Source organism: Phocoena phocoena, chromosome 9 (genome assembly GCF_963924675.1).
Source record: "Phocoena phocoena chromosome 9, mPhoPho1.1, whole genome shotgun sequence".
Taxonomy (NCBI): Eukaryota; Metazoa; Chordata; class Mammalia; order Artiodactyla; family Phocoenidae; genus Phocoena; species Phocoena phocoena.
This window is the reverse complement of record NC_089227.1, coordinates 29,447,015-29,472,846: the sequence shown is the minus strand read 5'-3', so window position 1 is coordinate 29,472,846 and position 25,832 is coordinate 29,447,015. Positions and strand designations below refer to the sequence as shown.

General features: G+C 39.3%; 1 protein-coding gene across 1 annotated transcript in view; it reads left to right on the top strand.

Moving 5' to 3' along the window:
• Positions 1–22,957, top strand: part of ELAPOR2 (endosome-lysosome associated apoptosis and autophagy regulator family member 2) — a 186,889-nt gene extending 163,932 nt beyond the window's left edge. The window contains exons 19-22 of the mRNA XM_065883844.1: positions 3,631–3,757; positions 8,166–8,344; positions 9,339–9,504; positions 22,371–22,957. Coding sequence (XP_065739916.1) covers positions 3,631–3,757; positions 8,166–8,344; positions 9,339–9,504; positions 22,371–22,430 — 532 coding nt within the window. The 3' untranslated portion in view covers positions 22,431–22,957. The remainder of the gene's footprint in view (positions 1–3,630; positions 3,758–8,165; positions 8,345–9,338; positions 9,505–22,370) is intronic.
• Positions 22,958–25,832: the final 2,875 nt, after the last annotated feature.

Here is a 25,832-nt window from a genome sequence, read left to right as displayed (position 1 = left end):
AAGAGGAAACCCTGGTATGCTGTTGGTGGGAATGTAAATGGATGCAGCCACTGTGGAGAACATTATGGAGGTTCTTCAAGAAACTAAGCATAGAATTACCATATGATCCAGCAGTTCCACTCCTGGATATATATCCGAAGAAAATAAAAATACTAATTCAAAAAGGTACCTACACCCTAATGTTTTATGGCAGTATTCTTTACAGTAGCCAAGTATGCTATCCAACCTAAATATCCATCGACAAATGAATGGATAAAGAATTTTCATTTTGAAAATATTTAAAAATGGACTGTGATGGTTGCACATATTGTGAATATATTAAAATCCATTGAATTGTACACTTTTATATCGTGAATTGTATGCTATTTGAACTATATCTCAATAAAACTGTTTTAAAAAATTTTTAAAAATAAGGGACTAGGTAGTGTCAGTAAATATAATTTGTCCATGTCTTCATCAGATGCTGGCTTTTGCGAGTTAACCAAGGGTAGAACCTGTAGAAAGGGAGATTTTTGCAGGAGACTGGTAAAATTTTATAGATCTAAGACTTCTAGGTCAAAATATCTTGTGTTCAAACTCTGTCATAAGTGATTGATGCTCTTCAGCCTTAGGGCAAACAAAATTAGAGCAAGGTGCAATGGTGTCTTATGGACCCTACACAAGAAGGGTTTCTGCCAATGACAAGGCATCCTTGGCAGAGAAAGGCTGAGCTTCCTGAGATTCCAAAGCCAAAAGGAGTCACCAGGAGGTCAGAGAGCATTGCCTGTGCCAGAGGATGCCAGACTGTACAAACTTTGTCTCGTTTCTTTGAACGTGTACTCATTGGTTTCTGTGGTGGTCACGTAGAGCAAAAGTTATGTAGAAGCACAATTAGCGACACCTGTAAAAAGCTGGTTGGGAGGAAAAGATGGTGGTGACACAGGTCAGCAAGGGGAAAGGTATTTCACATATCTGGCAATAAAAGATTTATCTATCTTACTACTTTTTTTCTTTTATCTTTTTTTCTGTTTTCGTTTATATATGTAAGCACTATTGAAATGATTACTGCTTCATACTTTCTTGTTACTTCCCAGGGAAGGCCTGATTCAAACAGTGACAATTAGGTTTATAACAAAGAGTCAAATGTGGATATTCCACATTTTAAATGATTGATTGAGTTAAAAGAATTAAAGAATTGATTCTAAACTAAACTGCTTTTAACCTAAGAGTTTCTTTTAAGAAGTGAAGTCTGCCAAGGAAAGGCACTGAATCATTGTAGTATTTTGACATCTAATGGCAGCTTTATAAATTATATCAACATCTTGATTTTTGTTTGTTTGTTTGTTTCTTTGGCTCTACCAGTTCTTTAGAAAGTGATGTGCATTGTTAATGGTCTTTTATATTTTGCAGCGCTTTAAACTTTACCAAATTGTTCTCTCATTTTATCCTTTATAACCACCCTATGAATGCAGTATAGCAGACATTCTGCTTTTGACAAATTATAAAAGTGATACGGTGGGGAGGGAGGTTGGATCACTTATGGAAAAACACAGAATCATTTGAAAGTCCAGTTAGAATCGTAACCCAAGTCTTCTCTGTAGAGCTTTTTGCCAGTTTGATTAATTTTCTCCTTTTTTTCATTGGTTGAGTTCTTTTTTCTCAACCTTTAGCATACTTACTCTTTCCTCTTCCCAATATAAATAGTTTTTTCTCCTTTTAAAGTTTTTCTGTGTTGGAAAAATAAAATAGAAAATAATTCAGGGAGGAAAGACTTGAACAGGAAAGCCTATTGGTAATTTTTGCTAAATGATCAGTAAAGTGTGATTATTTTGAAAGTTGCAAAGCATTGCTATGCAAATAAGGCATTCTTGAAGAATTTTTCTCATTGATTACACAATCTTTTTCAAAAGAGCAATTTTGAGTTGCTTTTACTGATCTGGAAGGTAGAGGGTGGGAATAACTTTTTAAGTGGCATGGTTTTCATCTATTGTACTTTCCTTTTAAAAAAATCTCTCTTTGCTTCTTAGTCTGAATATATTTATTACTCTCTTTTTACAAACAGAGAAATTAAGGCAGTTAAGAGAGTCAAGTCATTTTTCAGAAGAGCTGCTCTTCACCATTGTTCTTAGTTTTGACAATCTGGGTCTCTGTTTCTGAAGTATGTCGTACAGAGCATTGCTTTTGTTTACCTCCCACCCATGTCCACTTCGTCTGTGGTACACGGACACTTCAGAAAGATAGACATGTAAAAATGCATAAATTTTCAGGCATGTAAATTTGTTTCAGTGTTCATATTAGGGTACCTTAGAATATATTTAGTTAACTGATAGTATGAAATTTTACCTTTCTGGTAGACTGAAAATTAAAGGTTTGGGTACTGTATCATCAGAAAGGCATTTGAAATGAAAACTTTTTAAAAAGGGATGTTTTTTGGATTCTCTCTATTATTGTGTGTCTATCATTTTGCTATTAGTTGTTTCAGGACACCTATACTCTGCACCAGCTGAGGTCTGAAGGAGGTTTTCAGGGCAATGCCCTGTATTTACACAGCTTGACCTAAGGGAAGTGCAGTAGGCAGACTAAGGCAACAGTATTCCCCTGGTTTTAATGGATTCATGAACAAAATAGTCATTCCCATTAGAATCTTTCCAAATAGTTTCTTGCTTCAATCAGTAAGGATTCACCAAGAAACTTTCCGGCAGCTTTTTTTTTTTTTTTTTGGGTCATTATCTGTACCTGTTTCTTTAAATTAAAACCCCCCCAGCTTTATAGAGATATAATTCACAGACCATTAAAATTCACTCATTTAAAGCGTACTGTTCAGTGGTTATTGTATATTCAGATATGTGCAAGCATCACCATAGCCGATTCTAGAAATTTTTCATCACTTCACAAAGAAATCCCATACCCTTTAGCTATTACCTCTCTAAATCTTAGTCCCTTTCCTGATCCTGAGCAACCACTAACCTACTTTCAAATGTTGAAATCGAGTTCCCTGTTATGGACTTTCATCTGAATAACATCATACAATATGTGGAACTTTTGGTTGGCTTCAGTCACTAAGCATAATATTTTTGAAGTTCATCCAAGTTGGGGCATGTATCAGTACTGCATTCCTTTTCATGGCTCAGTAATATTTCATCGTATGGATATACCACATTTTGTTCATCCATTCGTCTGCTGGTGGACATTTGGGTTGTTTCCACCTTTTGGATATTATGAATAATGCTGTTATGAACATTCATATACAATTTTTTTGGTATGGACATAGTATTTTCATTTCTCTTGGATATTTACCTAGGAGTGGAATTGCTGGATCGTATGGTAATTGTGTTTAATTGGTGTGGAACTGCCAGATTCCTCCAATGCTGCACCATCTTATATTCCCATCAGCAGTGTGTGAAGGTTCCAGTTTCCCCACATCCTCACAACACTTGTTAATATCTGTTGTTTTGATTCTCACCATCTTGGTAGGTGCAAAGTGGTATTTTGTTGTGGTTTTTGTCTCCTTTAGATTATTTTTCAGGTGTTTCCTCAGCATCCATGCATTGCTTCCCAGTATGTTTGCAGCATGCATTCAAATGTTGATTGGACTCAATTGAAGGTGTTACAAAAGCTGTTGGTTTTGTTGTTTTTCATGTTTTATTTCAGCAAGTGTCCAGCAGGTACCTGTGATGGATGTACATTCTATTTCCTGTGGGAGAGTGCTGAAGCTTGCCCTCTGTGCACAGAGCATGACTTCCATGAGATTGAGGGTGCCTGTAAGAGGGGATTTCAGGTAAGAGGCAAAACTATCTAAGCAGAACTGTGTCATTGAAAATATAATTGTTTAGTCCAGCATTGCTTCCACCATAGAAACTGAGATTCAGTAACATGGCAGAAGCTTATAGTTAACTTAATGAGATATTAATATGTATTTAAAATCAAGTTTGATACCTAGACTCCCATATGTTGAGGTAGCTGAAGATGTGTACTGGAATTGGGGAAAATGAATTCTAGCAAGGGAGCTCTAGACTATGGATATTTACCCAGAGTATAAGGAAATGATATAATTAAACCCAAATATGGTTTATATAATGCAGTTATAGGTATAATTAAGATGAGGATGATATAACTGACTCTCCACAAGAAGCATACATAAAGAGTGAATCTCACGTGCACCCCTCCCACATATATGTAAATCAAGATCCTACTCTATATTTTCTCTGCAGTCCTTCGTTTGCTTACTTGTTTTTTAAAGTAAAGTTGGGATTCTCTTCTCCGTATTTTTTTGTTTCCATTATGCCTTTAATACACTTCCCTTGTCACTAAATTTTTTTTAAAAAACATGACTTTTAGTTATTGACAAATGTGCTATTACATATGCAATTTGGGCTTTAATAATTCCCCTGTTGGACATTTAAGAAAAAATTGAAAACCATCTTTTTGTAAACACGTCTGTAATGGACATCTTTGTTAGACATTTGATTGTTTCCCTAGAGTTTATTACTGGAAAGGGATTCACTGGGTTCGAGGAGATGGGACATTTTTAAGGTTCTTGATACGTGTTACTAAATTGCTTTGGTTGCATCAATTTGCTTTTCTACTAATAGTGTTTAAGAGTACCCACTTCCCTGCACCAGCTTTGACTAGTACCATAGAAAAACCCAAGCTTTACCTCTTTGAAGATGACTTACCACTTCACTCTCTCCAGATTCCATTGAAATGACATTGAAGAAGCACAGATGAGAGGATAAATCAGTACCAGTGGTGGGGACCCTACTGGAGAATGGGCATCAGAGGATCAGAGATTCCAATGGGATTTCTGAGATCTAGAAGGTAGACGGGATAGGACTGACTTTCGGGTCAGCATGGAATGATGCGAGGGTGCTCACTGGGTAAGGGGACCGAACAAGGGAGCTGTTCTTTCCAGGAAAGTCTTAAGGAGCTAGTAGTTGGCAGGTTGGAGGGTTGAAGAGGGAGAAAAAATCTGAATGTCCCCACCCAAAGCCATACATTCAGCGTATTTGGAAGCAGTAGTGTCCACCTTTAAGAATAAAAAAAAAAACATTGAGAACTATTCTCTACATTGGTATTTTTCATACTTGAATGACAGTGAACCTGTAGTAGGAAAGACATTGTACATGAAGCCTAGTACACAAACACAAACTCAGACACATAGAGATATGCCTAAAAATAAAATTGTTTTATGGAACAATACTTATTTTCATATTTTATGATAAAGTATAGGCATAACAATATAAAATGTTTTTATTAATACTTTAATACAAAACAGAGAAGTCTCCAAATAGACAAACTAATCAGAAAATTAGGAAATGTTTAATTCAGTTAAGTGTGCTTACCTGTAGATAGCTCATTCTGGCTCAGAGCCCACAGATACAACGCTACTCACACATCGAGGGCACGGTTGAGCCAGGTTCTTTTCAACAGTTTTAAGTGGGTCAAGGATAAAAATTCCAGCCTCACAAAAAAAATGGTTTCCTTTTAATCCTCCTAATAATACTGATACATTTTTTTATGCTTTACAGTGGAAATTAATCTTTATCTTTTCTCTAAAATTATGCTAAACTTACTATCTTATAATCCTTTTTTTTAAAGAGTAAATCAAAAATAAAAGGTGCATTCCCTTCTTTGGCCACCAAGTTTAACTCAGGAGTTTTGAAAAGCTAAATGACCTTCTATCCAAACGTTCGTTAATACTTCTCTTCTGGAAGGTAGTGATTAAAAGTTTAAGACAGTGGGGTGGCAACAATTTCTCTAGTTTTATCTCATTCAAACTGTCTTCATTGAAAAACCTCAGTTCAACATCTTATAAGAATGTTAGGAACAGTTAGTTGCGAGGTGATGCTTTTTAAATGTCTGTTTTTGCCTTAAGAATAATACCTTTTGGAACACTTTGTTGTGTTTGACATGTTGAGGTATGTAATTCCCCCCATACCCCACCCATAGTTCCAAATCTACTTTGAGAAATACCAAAATCAGTTAAATATGCCCTTCTGTTAATACTTAGATGTCAATTTTGAAAGTATTTGCCAAATGAGATCGAGCTTCAACTAGTACAATATGAAATGTCCTTCCTTAGGGTATTCCATTGCAAGAACGAACAAATGGGTTTGCTGCAGTAAGTGGGTATGTTCATCTCCAATCTCTGAATAATATATTTCGAAAAGTCTGCTCTTTGGTGAGCTTTCAATACGAATGACAACTTTCACTGCATTTTCCAGTATGTCGGTGAACAAGGGTGGATTTCTTTGGATGCCAAAGCCTCAAGATAGGAAAAAACAATGATTGCAAAATATTGTGAAGAGTATCTTTTAATTGCTTTAATAATTCTGCATTTCCATCCCATTGCCTGCTTCATTCTTTACAGTTTTGCACTTTATATTGACTGAGAGTCTGCTTTTCCAATTCTGTAAAGACATATAATCCAGAAGCACGTGAAGTTAAATTTACACCCTACAAGTCCTCCACATACAGCTGGTATACACTAAAAGAGCTACATGACTTGTGATAAAAGCTCTTATCAAAATGGATCTCAAAAATCTATACCAGGTTCTAAGTACGTACTAAGCATTACTTCTAAATGTTATACGGTAGTAGCGATTTGAAGAGATACTGTGTTATCACTGAGAGGTAAGTTTTAAAATTTATCAACAAATTGATCTCACCCTGTTCGCAAAATATCCCTACATGCTGGAAGAATAAAGTTTTCAGCTGCGGTGTCAGCCATTTTCTTGTTGGCTAAAGCCATGGCGTAATGAAGGGATAAAGCTTCCTAATTAATAGAACGACTAAGAAATTCATAGAATGGCTAAGTTATAGAATGACTGAGAAATTCTGCCAACAGCTTGATTTATTTTTTTCTTTAACAATTTGAGGAGCTTATGGAAATTAGAAAATTCTGGGTTTATAAGTATGTATCTTTTTAATGATGAAGTTTTAATGGTTTGTTTTTCCTTGGGCATTACAGCTTGCCATTTGCATTGGGTGTGGCGTATGTGATACAACCACATAAACCCTTTCATAGTCTAGTTTCTTGTTGGAATGCCCTTCAGATGTCCTCATTCCTCACCTTTCTTATAAAAATCATGTGAGCCATTTAAAAAATAATTTATTCACACTAAGTTTCATGAAAACGTTACACTAAAATTTTTTTCAATCACTAATGTCCTTTCTAAAAAGTTCTTATCCAAAACTTGGTTGAAATTCTTCCTCGGAGTAAATGGGAATCTCCTGTACACTGTTCACTTCAGGACCAACTGTAAAAGTGTGTGCATGTGTGTGACATTAAACATTATGGTGTTAGGCTTCTGTTAGGGTGTTGATAAATGACTGTCATTCACCGGAAAATTTCGGGAGGCACAGTGAGCAGAAAATGTAATGCCTTGTGTCATTTAATGTCACTGGATATAATCATCGCGCAGATTGCTACCTGTCCTTGTGTATGTTGAAATACATAAGGAACCGTGCACTATACTCTGATTTTTGTTTCTAATCTGTCTTATTTGTTTATTTAAAAAAAAATTGCTGGTTGAGACCCAGTATATTGATTTTACTATTTACTAGTTGACTGCAGGGAGCAGTTTGAGAACATTGCCCTAACAAAATTGAGTCATCTGCTTTGGGAGGACGAGAGTAAGTCCCTCATGTGGGTAGTGATGACCCAGAATAACACCCTCCTTATTTTGGCCAGGGGAAGCGGGGCGTGCGGTCTGTGTGCCTGCCCCACACCAAAGCCTGCCGGTCATGCTGCATTTACATGTCCTGGGTCCGGGGTCTGCTCTTCCACTCAGCGGAGAGGCTTTTTGGGGAAATGGACCTACGTGATGAGTGGGTGAAACCCGTTCCAGTCAGTTATATGAAACAATCTAAGCTTTCATTTAAAAACATGATTTAAGAAGTCAGGACTCATCAGAAATTTGAAGAAAATAGCTCAAATGATATATCCAGATGGAGTCATTTTTATTCAACCTCCTCAGCATGAAGCAAGCCTTCTGATCTGACAATTCATGGTCTTGTTACATTTTCATTCATCATTGCCTTATTCTGTCTCTTCTGTATCCCTTTCCTCTCTTTTTGGAGCTTCGGTTAGATGAAAGCCGAATAATCCTCTCTGCCTACTGTGAATAACAGTTAGCAAAACCCTTCGCCTTCTAAATCTCATTTCTTATGTCATTTTTTCAAAGGAAACCTTATACGTGTGGAATGAACCTAAGTGGTGCATTAAAGGCATTTCTTTGCCTGAGAAAAAGTTGTCAACCTGCGAAACAGTTGACTTTTGGCTAAAAGTGGGAGCAGGTGTGGGAGCTTTTACAGCTGTTTTGCTGGTGGCTCTAACTTGCTACTTCTGGAAAAAGAATCAGAAGTAAGTAACCTCTGTATAAGAACTGAGAAATCTCTTTTGTTGTGAATATTTTAGAGTTAATCATTATATCCAACAGTTTCTCTCAGAGACACAAGAAATTTCTCGTAGTGAAGGAGTTATAGGAAAGGCCTTTAAGAAAGCAAATGGAAATGACTGTTGTTCTGATAACAGAGATCAGAGAACATTAGAGGTAATTGAATTAGATCCGTTGTTTTTATAAAACAAGGAACAGAGGATCCTGGCTACTCAGGTAGATGGGAGCAGAGCTCAGAAAGGAAGGCAGATTTTCTCTGTCTGTTTTTCTTTTCATGACATCATGCTGCCTTCTTGCCTCATCTTTTCTCTTTCAATTTCTTGTGGGCAGATATTTGCAAAGAAACAGACTAAGTGTATACTCCAGGACTTTCAGAATCTGGAGTTGAGTATTGAGTGTAACTTCCAATTGTATATTGATACATTATATGATTTGGCTCTTTTAAAATGATTTACATGTCAGTTGGGCTGTGAAAGCTCTCTACTGTATTATCTAGGCACAGTTGTAATATGTGGGGTGGGGAGTAGAAAGGAATGAGTGATAGAAATAGTAAAGACCAAATCACTTGCCTATGTAATATTCTCACCCTACGAACTAAACTTCGGAAAACTGCATAGTAAATTAGTTCCCAAATATTTATAAATGAAAAAAATGCGTTCAGACCTCTAATCTTCTCTTTGTTTTTCAAAGGGTTTTCATAATTGGACGCTTGAATCACTGTAAAATAAGTATGATAGCGTTAACTGCATTGCACTGATTCTCTGACATTCTGGAAACGATTGGTGTGTAGACGGTAGATTAATGAGAACACATAGTGTTATGGCTATGGGTGAAGGGAATATGTTGGTGGAGCAGCTGTACTCCACGACGATTTAATTAGCTGGTGTATGACCACCCCAAAGAAGTATTAATTTATATTAAACAGCCACTTTATCTATTTATTTATTTGCCGCTACTTAGACTGGAGTACAAGTATTCCAAATTAGTAATGACGACAAACTCAAAAGAGTGTGAACTCCCAGCTGCAGACAGCTGTGCTATCATGGAAGGAGAAGATAATGAAGAGGAAGTTGTATATTCCAATAAACAGTCGCTACTGGGAAAACTCAAATCCTTGGCAACAAAGGTGAGAGCAGAATTTTAACCTGGTGTTTCTGTGTATTTATAAATAAAGGGGCCATATTAACCTAACAGTAGTGCAAACCGTGTCATTCAGGGTGGGTATTTATCCAGTAGAAATACTCTTAGAAGTACAGAAGGCTGTAGTAAATACAAGAATAATCACTGCAGCATTGTTTTTGTTGGCTAACCAGGTAGAAACAACCTTAAACACCATCAGTAAGGACTTAGATAAGAAATTTCTGTATATCCAAGTAGTGGGATGCTGTGCACCTCTGCAGATGTTAAAGATTGAGATGTCTATGTGTACTGATATGTCAGTGGGTCCAGGGTAAATGAAGCGAAAACAACGTATAGACTATTGCATTTCTGTTAAATATACATTTATACTAGTATTTGAATAGGAAACTACTAATGATAGCTGCTTTGTGAGAATTTTGAATAAATGGGTGTCTTTAGTCTTTGAAGTAATGCAGTTTTATAATATTTGAGTTTGCACAAAGATTATGTATTATAGTATTAAAAAACAAAAATTTTAGATAAAGATCTCATTTATTTATATTTTTTATTTTATAACAAGATTTTTTTCATACAGAGGAGATAAAAGTTATATAAAATGTTGAGATATTACTTATCAGATGCCATCACATTTGTCGGCTTTGAAATGATTACTGTATCCAAACAGATAGCATGAAGCCCTAAGTATTATTTGTAGACACATTTTATTGACATTCTTCACCATTGACTTAAAAGATGAAACATTACCAGTTTACCCACGCAGGAATAAAGACAGAATGAAACCAGAAAGAAAACCCATTTCAAAGGATTTTCAGCAGGAAGGACATGTGGTGAAAGATTGCATTTATTGAGAGTGTCTTAGTAATCGTTTCCTAATTTAGGCACATAACTATATCATAGGGGATCATTTAAAAATAAAACAAATAAGCCCTATTCCCCTTATACTAATGATTTTTCTTAATATGGTAGTTTAGGGAGGATACTATTGCTGTGGGACAGTGAACGTACAGAGATTGTCAAGAGCTGAGATTCTGAGCCTTCCATGGTTTCATGGATACTTTAGAAGACATGGGACTTCTGATCAGAGACAAAGGACAGTTTAACACTCACAGCAGAAGCACCAGCCAAAACATCAGCATTTATACGAGTTGCAGAGCCCCACGTCCTGCAGATGACGCTTGTACACACAGTGGTCTGCCTTATAGGAGAGGAACCTTAAGCTTTGAGAACCTGAATCTTCTAGAAAGGGCAGAAAGCATCTCTGTCCTTTGTTCCAAAGGGAGATAGTGTTGTTATTGTACTGGACAGGTAGCATGCGTGTTCATTGCTCAAGAGGGAAATAACTATTTTTAAGACTGTAAGCAAGCCCGCCCTTTGCTGTGGAAGGACACAATATCTTTATTTTCAAAGGTTGCTTTCTATACAAAGTCCTTTGAAAAGGTAGTCTGGAAAAAAGGGAAGTCAGTGTCTCACTCATAAGATAGGCAGAAATGCAAGAGAACCATTGGGGAGTTGTCTCCCAACAGATCCAAACCTCCTTCCTGCACTATCTTGGCTTCCGGCAACTTTCCCGTTAGTACACCATTCCACTGTTCACTCTGATTAATCTGACTGGCTGAGGCTGGAATCTAATCTGGTCAGTTTGCTTCCTATAGCACTTAAAAAATAGAGCTACTCCCAACAAGACACCAAACAGCAAGACGAGGCCAACCTGTATTATTAACCTGGATCATACCAGGGTTCCAGACTCAACTAACCAAACAAATGCCGTAAGTCATCAGGGTCCACCTTAGAAAGAGGTGGCTTTCTTTTTTAGGTCCCTGAATTAACCTTTCCACTCAGCCTGAGACCTTTCCACTGGCACTGAGACCTTTCCTCCATAAGATTCAGATGGAAGAGGGTTAAGGACATTTTCAAAAATTTACAAAGACCCTATACATCTCCCACTTTTGTCTACCTGGGCCCTGGTAGGGGAACTTGGTGAGCAGTGTCCTCCACCAGGTGGTCGTTATCCTTTTGGTCTAGGAAGACGGCAATCCAACAAGACAGTCCAGGCACAAAGAATTTTAGTGACTGTACAGATCGTGTCTTGGCCCTCAGGGAGGAAGTATAAGGCAGTTATATTGTCCATAACAATGTATGGACAGTGGGTTGATGTTGACCTTAATGCCTTCAAAGGCTGAAGTGGTATCATGGATTACTTCAGTTAGAGTCAGAAACAAATTTTGTACTGCCTTTTCTTTCTTTTAAAAAAATTTATTGAAGTATAATTGATTTACAATGTTGTGTTAATTTCTGTGTACAGCAAAGTGATTCAGTTATACATATATGTATTCTTTTTTATATTCTTTTCCGTTGTGGTTTATCACAGAATATTGAATATAGTTCCCTGTGCTATACAGTAGGACCTTGTTGTTTATTCACCCTATATATCAGTGTAATAGTTTGCATCTCCTAATCTCAAATTCCCAATCTGTCCCTCCCCCCTCCCCCTCCCCCTCGGTAACCACAAGTCTGTTCTCTCTGTCTGTGAGTCTGTTTCTGTTTCGTAGATAAGTTCATTTGTGTCATATTTTAAATTCCACATAAGTGATATCATATGGTATTTGTCTTTTTCTTTATGACTGACTTCACTTAGTAATGTAATCTTTATTTCCATCCATGTTGCTACAAGTGGCATTATTTCATTCTTTTTTACGTTCCATCTTTGCTAATTGAATAACTACCCATGGGGTGAGTGTGAATAACAAGTCAGTTATCCCTCCAGGAACCCCTTCTGAGTAACCAAGGGTAGCCTGATACTGAAAAGAGCCTTGCAGTTGTCTAAGGGCTAAATGATCTATCGAGGATGTTTTCATAAACAGTTGAATTATGACCACTCCTAGAATACAAGTACAAGCCGTGCTGTTTTTAGGAGAGAAGTTAACATCTGGTTCTATGCAAAAAGTACAGACCTAGAGGTACACATGGGGCCTCTGGAAGGAAAGTATTATTTACAGTTGATGTGGACACCAAGTGGGACCTGTTTAGTTAGGCTGCGCTGGTCGATGGTGCGTGCGACCTCCTTGCTGGCTTATAAACCTTAGCGTTCCCGATTCATGTCCAACAGTTGTGTCTCTTCTTTGTCTTTGGAGAGACTGCTTGAGGGCAGTTTGTCCAGCTTTTCCTGTTTGTCCATGCCGCAGACTGGGTGGTATTTGTCCACTCCATGGAACGATTGAGTGATGGCAGTGGGAATGGACATGTTGATCGTTGTTATTTGGGGGCAGAAGCTGGCATCATCCCTGCTGTTTCTGATAGAATTTTCAGTAGGCCTAAGGGGAATGGCAACCAGATTGTGGTTTGAGCATCTGGTGGATTTGGTAGACCCAGTAGTCAGTTAAATTTAAGGCACTTGCAACAGTTTGAGAGAGGAACACTAAGGTGTTTTCCTTCATAGGAAGGTGACAGGGTGGCTTTGAAAAACAAATAATCATTAGTATCCCTTCGTCCTTTGCCCCTCTCAGGGCCTAAGGTACCTCCTTCCTAGGTGCCTTACTATCAGACTGCACTGTTGATCTTCCACTGGTACAAATCAGTTTGTCCCATTTCCGTAGCTAAAGCTCCACCTTATTTCTACTCATCCCCTACTGGAGTTCTGTGCTGCCAAACCTTCAGGTGCAAGAAGGTCAAGGGCTTTTAAAAATGCGTGTGACGACCTAGTGTGTTTTCTACCTTTGCCCATGTGGGATGGTACGAGGTCTTGATGAGCTGTGTAGTCAACCAAGTAGTTATTATGCTTTTGATCTAGGATCATGACAATCCAACAAAACAATACAGGTGGCTAAACCGGAATTATATTTGAATCTTCTAGGCTCCCTTCTGGCAGGGCTACCACCAGACGTCCTGGGGGTTGCTGTTGGGTTAAATAAGGACCCGTCATGCCAGTAGTGGTCGGGGCAGAATCCTGGGTTTTCATATGGGTATATAATCTTATGTAGGTTGTATTGATATATTCTTACTTATTATATATTTTTACTAAAAATTATCCATGAAGCAGCCAAGAGGAGATAATCTCTTAATCCCTTTCTGGAAATAGCCATATTTAGTAACTGAACTGCCTTACTAAGATGTGTGGACCAGGAGGGGATGAGGGAGATAGAGGCAGAAATCTTTTTGAGTCAGTTTTTGAGAAGGCTATTCCGATGATCAATGATCCCTTTCAATGGTAGGAAGTGTGGAAGGTCCACTGAGTACCTCTACTCCCAGTCCATTTTTCTGGTAGCTTTTGTGATTAAAAAAAAAAAAAAAAAAGGGACACCACTGTTAGGCTGCAAATGGTCCATAAAACCATAAACATTAAACAGATGTTTTGCAAGGGCCACGGTGGTGTCACTGGAGTTGGCCAGTCACTCTGGAACAGCAACACCGTGACCCGAATGGGTGTCAGCAGTGATGAGGCACCACCGATAGCCCCGAGAGGTGATCAAAGGTCTGATTTAATCAATTGTTAGGGAAATATTGGTCAGCTCTTGGTATGACTCCCAAGTCTTGCATGCTGTGGTAACCTCTGCGTCAGGAAAATAGAGTCCTTCACTTTGAGCTCAGTCTGTGAAGGCAGATTTATTGCCATGCTGGACAGGATTCAAATGCTGTGTAGGGTTTGTGGCAGTCTGTCTGGTGCAGGTCTCTCTAAGGTGCTTGACTCTGTTTGGTCTTTTCAGAGGATGGGCATCTACCTAAGTGACCCAGATGATTTGATCAACAGCTAAGATTTGTTTCCAGATTTGTTGCCCCAAAGAGAGGTGAAGAGTAAGGGGTTTTCCAAATAGCAGACCAAATAGTTTGTTGACAATGGCTATTAAATCTTGGCAATAGCTCAAGAGTAAGTAGAAATATGACAAGGTTTATCAGAAGAAGTATTGGCCACAGCTGTGAGTAGGGCTTTGGGTTCTGGCCACTGAGCCACGCAATCTTGTTGGTTTTCAGTTATGCATACTTGTGCTGAGATTGGACAGCTGCAGCAGGTGACAGACACCATTGGGTTTCAGCTCAACCGAAACATCAGTGAACCAGGCCCAGGCATGAAGTAGAACTTCGGTGAACCCAGGACCCCACAGAGCCAGTGGCTTCATTTGGGGCAGAGGAGCCAGGGGATAACCTTTCTCTCAAAGAGTCTGCTGCCATATTTGCATGTGAGGCTGAGATGTTGCTGGGTCAGACCAGTTGTATTCTTGAATATACCATTCATATTTGACAAGTGAGACTGATTGGATGCTTCCCACCTTGTTGACCTATCAAGAGTGGGACTGTCAGGCTGTAGAGTCCCAAAGTGTGTGTGGTAATGGCATTCAGTTTTGACAAGAGCTCAGTAACAAGCGAATAGCTGCTTTTTCAAAAGGGCTTTTATGTACATGGTGGCCACATCAAGGTGATGAGTCTAAAACCCCAAAGGATGCCTCCGTGGGAAGGCAGCTTCCCACTGCCACGGTCTCCAATTGACAAAATCATTCATCGCAAAGAGTTGTATCATAAAGTGGTCATTAGGGCTGTGAGGCCACAAGGTAGAGAGCGTTACTCACCTTGCTGGGCAGTTGATAATACAGCCTGTTGGCTTGGGCCTAACTCAAAAGATACTATTTTGTGGATTAGCTGATATGACAGAGCAAGTAGACTACTCACGTGATACCATACTGTGTCCAACAGCAGAGTGCAGTAAGGCACGGGGCTGTTTTTTCTCGACTGGAAGATAAAGCATTGCACATCTGCCCACCTAGTCTCAAGAATCTTTACTTAGTTGGCAGCTCCCTGAGTTTTGTGAGGGTTTATCAGCCGTCTCTGCTGGCAGGTCTGATAACACAGGCAAGGCTGTTGAGACTGAGACGTCTGACTTGACACCAACAGGACATCATTTATAGTGACACCTTTAGGCACCAGAAGGTAGAGGAGCTCGTGTGCCATTCTGACTCACACATTTGTTGCACATGGCAGACGAGTTGGCAACGCTTGGGGTAAGTATCCGAGTAGCCCTTCTCTTCACGTGGCTGCTCTTGACCAGGGGATTGTCCTCTGCTGCCTATGAGATAAGGAAGAACAAGCACATACCAGCAATTCCTACTGTAGATTCAGATGTAACACAGCAACAGCACCTTGAATGGGGACGCAGAACCCTTCACACTAGGTCACATTATTTTCCCTCCCCCACTGCGAACCTAGCTTGAACCCCATTAGTTGAATTTTCAGGCCCTTTTCCTCTCACACGTTCAGGTAGGATGATGACTTCGGTGCCTGCAACAAGCAGAGTCAGAAATGTTTGAGTCCCTCCCCTTCCCCGGGCTCCCTTGCAGTCTCAGATGGGTGTGTATGGTCTGCAGTCACTCTTGGTGACAGGAAAACTTGGTCCTACCCCTAATCATCTTTTTCCTTAAGGCAGCAAAGTCAGCATCGTTGGGGAAGGAAGGGTTAAAGATGAAGAGGGAAGGGGAGTCTCTGTGACAGCAGCAGGGCTTTGCATTTGCTGTTGTTTTCCAGCAGCTGCTCACAAGCCAACCAAACTGCCAGTGTTTTGGGTCCATTCAAAGTTCTGTGTTGAACGGCGAGGGCATCATTCCTGACATCATCTATTCCACCTTTGGGGACCTTTTGACTCAGAAGTCACAGCCAGATTGACTGTGCTGAAGGCTGCAGGTCTTACGTTCTTTTGTTGATTTGGGCTTGACTCACATACTGGAGTCTTTTTAAAAGGGAATTCACCTCGTTTCTTGCTCCATTGTCATATTTAAGTTAATTCCTGGTTTAAATGTAAAGGATAAGGGACAGGGGCTTCCCTGGTGGCACAGTGTTTGAGAGTCTGCCTGCCGATGCAGGGGACACGGGTTCGTGCCCCGGTCCGGGAAGATCCCACATGCCTCAAAGTGGCTGAGCCTGCGCGTCTGGAGCCTGTGCTCTGCAACGGGAGAGGCCACAACAGTGAGAGGCCCGCGTACAGCAAAAAAAAAAAAAAAAAAAAAAGGATAAGGGACATTTCCCAGGTGAGCCTGACCATTACTAACTTATCTAGATGTTTTGGGGTCAGTTTCTCATTCTCTAGTGACCCTCTTCCGCCTTATAAACCCAATCTGGGGCAGCAAGAGCCCCAGCAGTAGTTACTGCCTCACTAAGTTTTCCTAGGGGAATTCATCTCAGAAAGAGCCCCCAGAGGAAGCCATGGCTCTGTAACTGTGGTGAGGACCTGCTGCAAAACCTCTGAGACCTTTTACTGCATCTTTGGGTGGATCTGAAGTTGGCAGGATAGAGTGCCAGCAGCATTGAGCCCTAGGATGGCCCCTCTGTTTTCATTCTTTTTTTCTTTTCTTTTTTTTTTTTTTGCGGTACACAGGCCTCTCACTGTTGGGGCCTCTCCCATTGCGGAGCACAGGCTCCGGATGCGCAGGCTCAGCGGCCATGGCTCACGGGCCCAGCCGCTCTGCGGCATGTGGGATCTTCCCGGACCAGGGCACGAACCCGCGTCCCCTGCATCGGCAGGCGGACTCTCAACCCCTGCGCCACCAGGGAAGCCCTGTTTCCATTCTTAACGATCACTGAGTCCTGCCACATCGTCTCCAAAGTGAACCAGCCAACATTCTAGCACTTCACCTGGTTTCTCCCCGTAAGTGGTTTCCATTTTCTCTCTAACACTTATCGTAGGTGCATGTTTCTGGAACTGTTGTTTGAAAGCAGGTGAAACCTTCTTTTCCTGTTGGGATGATTTTTAGTGCTAGTTGCTCCTGTGAGGCACACCTGAGCCTGACTGGGAGGCTGTCCTCCTGCCAGAGGAGAATTAACACCATCCAGTCAGTTGAACTGTGAACTCTTTGAACCCACTTCCCAGTACTCAGCCCACAACCAGCTCCCCAGTTCCTCTTCATTTCCAGGCAAGAAAACGGAGGACTGTTTTATTGCCTTGTTTGCCATACAGTGTGGTCAGCATGTCTGTTCCCAATTCTCAGGGACTTTCCTTAAATCTTGTTAACCAGAGTGTGAAGCTCTCTTCTAGAAATGTCTTCATTAACTTCCTCCTCTCATCGGCAAAACAACGAACTGTGAAGGTAATGAAATCACACTCTACTTACTGGCCAACAGATTAGACCGCCATAGTTTCATAGACACTTTGGAAGATGGAATGAGTCTTCTGGGTCAGAGACAAAACACAGCTCATTACTCACAGCATTAGCATTGGCCAAAATCACAGCATTTGTATTGGTTCCTCAAGCCTCACTTCCCACACAATGAAGTGGACTAGATGACGCCTGTATACAGAGTGGGTTACATTATTGTAGAGGAACTCGCTTGGAGAACATGAGTCTTTTATAATGGGCCCGACGTATGTCTGCCATTTGCTCCACGGGGAAAGACAATATCTGTAGCTTTCTGGGTTGTAAGCAAACGTTTCCTTTATTCTAGAAGGAGACTTTATCTATATCATCCAAGGCTGTTATAGAAACATCTTTGGAAAATCACCTAGAATAAAGGACTATCAGTGTCTTTTCATAAGACTTGCAGAAACGCAGGAGACCCATGAAAAACTATCTTCCATCACAAGTTGACTTAGACTTCTCACCTGGTGTGATCTTGTGATTCCCTATTTGTTTTTTTTTTTTTTTTAACATCTTTATTGGAGTATAATTGCTTTACAATGGTGTGTTAGTTTCTGCTTTATAACAAAGTGAATCAGTTATACATATACATATGTTCCCATATTTCTTCCCTCTTGCGTCTCCCTCCCTCCCTCCCACCCTCCCTATCCCACCCCTCTCTCCCTGTGCTATGTGGCTGCTCCCCACTAGCTATCTCTTTTACGTTTGGTAGTGTATATATGTCCGTGGCACTCTCTCGCTTTGTCACAGCTTACCCTTCTTCCTCCCCATATCCTCAAGTCCATTCTCTAGTAGGTCTGTGTCTTTATTCCCGTCTTGCCCCTAGGTTCTTCATGACCTTTTTTTTTTTTCTTAGATTCCATATATATGTGTTTGATTCCCTATTTGTGAGGGTGGTATCTTACAATGAAGGGAGCCTTTAGGTGCCAGGGAATGCATTTAAGGGAAAGTCATCTCTGAGCTGAATCTAAAAGAAGAAGTGGGCATTATGAGCACTACCTAAAACATTCAGTGTTTCCTCCTCTTACAGTACCTCTTCTGTTTTTATGTTATAGCCAGAGAAGTGAAAACTTGAAAAGATTCTTGAAAACAGTCACAGGAAACAGAGAGGGTAGAGCTTTCTTCCCTGAGAAGGTGCAGTGTGCCACATTTTTTTTTTTTTTTGCGGTACGCGGGCCTCTCACTGCTGTGGCCTCTCCCGTTGTGGAGCACAGGCTCCGGACGCACAAGCTCAGCGGCCATGGCTCACGGGCCCAGCCACTCCACGGCATGTGGGATCTTCCCGGACTGGGGCACGAACCCGTGTCCCCTGCATCGGCAGGCGGACTCTCAACCACTGCGCCACCAGGGAAGCCCCCCGTGTGCCACATTTTATTTTGAATAGCAATTTTAGTCAATGTAATGATTTTGTTTTCATTATTTAAGATGAAAATTTGAAGTATTACAGAAAAGTTGAAGGGATTGTGCAGTGGTACAACCATATATCCACCACATAAATCTTACTCTTTATTACATATCTCTCCATCCCTCTATCCATTTATTGATCTATCTTCTTTTTTTTGATGTGTTTCAAAGTGAGTTTCAGACTTCAATACATTTGATGCCTAAACACTTCAGTTTACATATAATCGATGAGAGAATTCAATATTTTAAGTTTTTTTTTAAAGGCAAAATGTTTACACAGAGTGAAATGTATATTTCACAAATACATGATATGATGAAATTTGAGAAATGAATATACCTGTGTAACCCTAAATCCTGTGAAGATATAGAACAATGGTCTGATGTCTGAAAGTAAACTCATGTCCTTATGTGTATACTCAATCCCCATCCCCCAAGGGAAGCTATTGTGGTGATCTTTTAAAACTATGGATTAGTTTGGCCTGTTTCAGAACTTCACATAATCGTAATGCCAGAGAGTGTAGTTTTTGTGTAAGTTTTCTTCCACTCAGAAAAATCTTTTTGAGATTCTTCCACCTTGTTGTGTTTATCTATAGCAGATTGCTCCCTGTGGAGGAGTATTCTGTTGTATGGATTTGCCACGTTTGTTCATCTGTTCTCCTTTTGATGGACCCTTGTGCTATTTCCAGTGTTTGACTGAATAAAGCTGCTATGAATGCCATTGTACAAGTTTTATTGTGTCCCACTTTTAAAAGTTTTTTTACTTTTTATTTTTAAATTTTTTTATGTGTGTCCCACTTTTGAAAATGTTACATATGATTTCATGGAGCAAAAATCTTTATAAATTTCTTAACTACTGTGTCAAGTAAGGTTTACTTTGTCTTATATATATCCTTATTCATGTTCTAAAGGCCATACTTCTTTGGTATTTCCTTATACACTGGATTTGTGGGGTTTCATTTATAGATTTACTTCACTTGACTTTTCTTAACAATTAAAAAATATCTTCAGTTGATTTTTTTTCCTTTAGTTCATGTCACAGTCATTTATGGGATACTGTCCACCGGGTTTTGGTGAGATGTCATATTAGACACAGTTAATCTCAGAGACTAGTTTATTGATGGAAGACACATGCACATCAAACACACACATTCATGCACACACACACCCCACGTACACAGGATAATCCGGTATGACAAGAGTATTGAGTAGGGTCTCTTGGAGTACAGAAGAGAATGGAGTACAGTTAGGTGGGTAGTGACAAGCTAAGGAGAAGCTTCTGGGAGAAGTTGGATTTTGAGTAGATTCTTGAATTTAGAGTTTAAAAAGATCATTTTATATGGCATCTTTATTTAATGCATGAGTAAACTGAGACCTAGAGAGGTTCACTTATTTGTCCAAGAGTGGGTGAGATGGGAATTAGAAACCACGTATTCTGAGTTCCAATCCAGGTTTTTTCCTTCTGCATGGTGGTGTTTCAGTACATTTTCACAGCCACTGATTGACAGCCAACCATGTGCTAGGCCTTGGGTCATATTACGGGAATTAAAAAGTGAACAAGATATAACTCCTGCCGTTAGGAAGTCCCAGTCAGCGCGCGTGCGTGGGTATATATCCTACCACATCAGCCATAGGAGCAAAATCCCATGTGAACATAGAACACAGAGGAGATGGTAACGAAAGCCCTATGAAGCCCTAATAGCATGACTGTTTTCAGTGTTTTAATTGCAATATTACCTTGAGGGTAAGCAACAGGTCTCTGCCTGCCCTTGCTGAAGAACAAGTTGAATCAAATCTTCTCAAGACAGGGCCACAGAAAGCTCAGCTTTCTCTTATAGTTCATGGCTGATACTCTAACACTCTTTCCTGTAATACACTGTGAGCTCCTTGAGAGCAGACGTTTTGTATCCCATAAAGTCTAGTCCTGTTCCTGTAACACATGGGTGCCTAATAAATACTTGACTTATCGATGGTTATCCTAGAAAACTAAGGCTGGTGAACATGAGACTTCAGGCAGGCTCTCCCAGAGCCGGTGGGTTCGGGCGCTGCGATCTGCAAGGCTGCTCTCTCGGGGGCTTGTCGTCTCGGTAGAGGCAGGGACATGGGATATGCTGGTGTTCATGCTGTGATTTTTTTTCTGTAATCCTGACCATGTGGCCTTAAATTGATCTGAAGTCTCTGATTTCTCCACTCAAATGAGAGAAGACACAACAGCAATCTCATTCTTCCTGACAGATACTCAGTATCTATTTCCTGTTGTTTTCTCATGTCACTTCTCTGCTTTAGAGGCACATCCATGTGCACCCAGGACTGATCTGCCTCCTATTTCTTTTATTTTTAAAATAATCCTAGTTCTGTTCATCTTTATTCTCTTCAACAGCATAGTTCCCCCACCCCATTCCAACAGCCTTCGGAAAGCTTTGTCTAACCATGAAAACATTGGGAGAAACCTCACCTCTTATTTCTCTTTTTCCCCATTAAAGAAGAATAATTTATCTTAACAGGCTACATTTTGAATGTATTATATAACAAATGCCAGCAATGATATATTTGCATTAAAATTTTGATTTATTATCCTAGATGACTTCTTTTTAATATATTTAGTAGGCATGATTCCCAAAGATTTTCCTCCAACATATCAGTGGACCCAAATGATCTTGTGTCTTATTGGTGTTATCTTTATTTCTGCTCTCCTTTTTTCTTATTATTTACCCGGTGTTATCTTGAGAATATTTAGTTTACTGTCTACAATTTGCATGGATAGGTCATCTATTTCAGCACCCGGATCAAATATCCCCCTTGCATGGGTCTCAGTGATTTCTTCACAAGAATCACAGCTTCATCTTTTGGTATCTGTTGCAGTCATGTGTTTGCTTCTGTTTTGAATTGTGTGTCTTATCCCCTGGACATCTGTTTGGGATTGACATATACGCACTGCTATATTTAAAATGGATAACCAACAAGGACCTACTGTATAGCACAGGGAACTCTGCTCAATATTATGTAACAACCTCAATGAGAAAAGACTCTGAAAAAGAATAGATACATGTATATGTGTAAATGAATCACTTTGCTGTACTCCTGAAACTAACACAACATTGTTAATCAACTCTACTCCAATATAAAATAAAAAGTTAAAAAAAAAAGGCATCATTCAGGGTAGGCATGCTATCTGTTTTATACCTGCCACCACCCTCCTTTAAATGTAAAATCCTAATTACAAGTGGCAGGTACGTAGATTAAAATGATTTCAGAACTTAGTTTCTGGATATGTAAGCTCCTAAAATCTTATTGGAATTTTAGTGAGTTGATTTTTGTCTTAATATTTTTTCCCCCATAGGACAAAGAAGACCATTTTGAATCTGTTCAACTGAAATCCTCAAGATCTCCCAATATATGAAAGACAGTGCTGTAGCCTTCAGACTAATGAACAAAGAAACCTGCTCTCTAGTTTTACAGGACCATAGTTTAGAGCCTGTCCTCGTATCCGGCACATTGGTGATGTCACAGAGGAGGGCCATGCCGCTGAAAAGGGAAGGAGGTTGAAATGTTAGATTGCCTTATAACATGGTCAAGTGTCTTGCCAAAAATAAGAAAGCAAATGTTTTGAGTCTCAACTGAAGATGAAGCTCAACTCAGGAAGAGATTTATCTGTATATACAAATAACTCAAAACCAAGGTTAAGCCCACGAGTGCACTGCTGATGCATGCCATATAATTAATGGGTAACTTTTCTTCTTTATGAATTCTATATAAAAAGTGTGTTTGGAGGGCTGATGTGAGCATATGCATTGTGATCCCATTTATGTCTTTGTTTATATTTTGGGGAACAATTTGAAAAAATTTTTAAGGTACAGTTATTTTTTCCCATTATTTATTTTCCTGACAGACCTTAAAACATGTTTTCTATTAAAAATGGTGAACAAAGAAAGACAATAGATTTTTCATTTTTCCATAGGGTATCCTTGTTGATTTCAGAAGCCTAAGTAAGCAGTAATTCTTAATGAAGAGTCAGCATGTGCTTGGGTTATCTAACTTATAATCGCCTTTGAAATTCCATCCTTGTTGGAACTGGTAAGAAGGGCTTGACTAAAAGTGGGATTCTTAAAAAAAAAAAAGAAAAAAAAAAAGATAAGGAGAAGCCTTGACTTTCCACTGGTACAAACAAGCTGACACTATTATGAAAGTCAAATGGCTTGAAACAATTTATGTAATACTTGAAGTATAATTTAGAATGAGTAGGAAAGCTTGTTTATCAGATCACTTGCAAAATCATGAGAAGAAAGTGGGCTGGCTTGTCTATAAGTACAGACAGCTGTACAAAGGTATTGGGATAATTTCATGGTCTCCAGAAAACGACAGTGGGACATTTACCCTATGTCAAGCATCAAAGGTTATATGCTTATTTTCCTGCCAAAGACTTTAAGGATTATGACTTCCATGAAAGTTTTCTTTTTAAGTTAGCAGGGCAGGGATTGAATTTTAGAAAATCGCATATAACTGTATTCAGATCCCATAAGCAGTTATGAAATAAGTGTTGCTGCTCTTATTCAAAAATGATGCAGGTAATTGTGATATTTCCTATGATGGACGGGTTACATTGGTATTAGTGCGACTTAAATACTGTTGGTTGAAAGAAGTTTGAATGAAGCTGGATTTGACCAATTTTGTGTAAAACTTAATTGTTTTAAAAGTGGGAAAGAGGAGAGTTTCCTGACCATTTATAATCTAAGGTGCTCTGGTTTGTTTCCAATAAACAGTGATCTTTATAGGTTTTAATCCAGATTTTTTAAAAGCCTGGTCATTGGCCGAGAGAGGCAGGGCATAGGGGCAGGGTTTGTTGAATGTTTTGCCCCAAGTCTGTCAATGAGGTATGACTTGTAACTTTTGATTCAGCAGGTCGTCCTTAGTTTTGTGGCAAATGAGATAAAAATAAATAAGTGAATTTATTTGACTGGTGGGTAAAACACTGGACCATTCTGTTATTGTTGAGTGAATGTTTGTTTTGTGTACATCACTACTGTTGGATTCGAGAGTATAGGTGAGGTTGCCGTTGTTTTATTGTTTGTTGTGAAATTCACGGAGGGCATTGCTTTACATAAACGTCTTCCACGTTTAGTTTCTTAAATTCTGTTATAACGAAGAAATGATTTTGGCATTGCTCATTTTTATCCTGCCAACAGTGCTGATGACCCTTTCCCCATCTTGATCAAAATTTAAACAGAAGAATGAAAATACACTTGAAGTGCACCCTTTTAGAGGAACCCTGGCAAAGTCATACAGACAGGACAGAGTCAGGAAGTTTCCGCATAGTCACCTGTCACCTCTCTCTTCATCTTTGCTGTGCTCAACCTGTACGTTCCAAGCCATAGAGATAATTGGGATTTGCTCCCAGGTAGCTTCTTTATTCTCCTGTCACTGGACTAAAATCTCTGACGTGTCAAAAATGCCTTAAATTTTAATGAACTCTCTGAAAATATAGTTGGTATTCAAGGGTATACTTACTTTATTTCTAATTTTAGATATAAAATAGATTTTGGCAGCTCAGTCCTATCTTTGGAAAGAGCTGACTTTTTCCTTTGGATCCCAGTGGGTTGTCATTTTATTCCAAGCACTGAAGAAGTATGGCAGAAGGAATATTGTGAGGAAAATATTCAGATCAATCCTGGCTATAGAACTCACTTTAATTTTATGTCTTGCCTTTGCAGATCTCAGTGGAATGTTGAAAGGCATAAACAAATTAATCACGTTTCTATGATTTTTAGCTGACAGTTGTTATTTCCTTTCCCCTCTAAGTGGTAGAAGAAGTTATTTGTTATTTTTCTAAAAGGCAGTTTTGAAGGCTTAAATACTCCATTAAGTCAGCTGTTACCTATAATATCTCTTAGCGCTCTGTCAAAACATTTAAATCAGCTTTCCACTGAATGAGACTATGTCTTCTATGGATAAATTATATCATGCCATTTAACAATGTTGAGCAATTTGATATGTGTTCACTTGATTTAAAAGATAGGATTCTATTCTTGTTGACTTTTCCCCTCTTTGGTTACCAGTGATCAAGTCCTTTCCAGGATTAAAAATGTTTCATAGTATTTTTGTGTAGATTTTTGTCATTTTCTTCCCCAGGAGAGAAAAGGTGGTTTAAATGGTTATGTTGAACAATTGCTTGGGTCTAGTCATTTACCATTTGGGGTCTCCAGGTTCCCAGGTGGTGGGTCATCGATTGACTCTAGTTCTTCAAGACACACCTGGTCAACTGTCATCTGACATGTGTCAGTAGAGCTACTTCCTGTGACTCGTGGTCATTCCTAATGGGAGGCTAATATGCAGATCATTTCTCTCTTCCTAACGAAAGTAAATTTCCTGGGAGTCGTGGTGGGAAGATGATTTTATTGGCAAGTTTATTTTATTGATTTATTTATTTTTAGGTCTGCATGAGTGGTATTTAATCAGCTTTACTGAGGAATGATATACAAACAATAAACTCCATCCATTAAACATGTGCAGTACGAGTTTTGAAAGTTTTATATACCTGTTACATCACTACCATAATCAACATACAGAACATTTTCACCACACCCAAAGATTTCTTACAGCCTTCCTTTCTCCTTTCACCTCCAGCCTCCAGGCAACCCCTGATTTGATTTTTAACCATTACAGCTTAGTTTGGACTTTTTATAAATGAAGTCAGGCAGGAATGTAGTCTTTTATGTCTGGCTTCTTCAGCATAATGATTCTGAGTTTCATCCGTGTTGGTGTGGGTAGCAGTAGTTATTTTTTATTGCCAAGTAATAGTCCATTG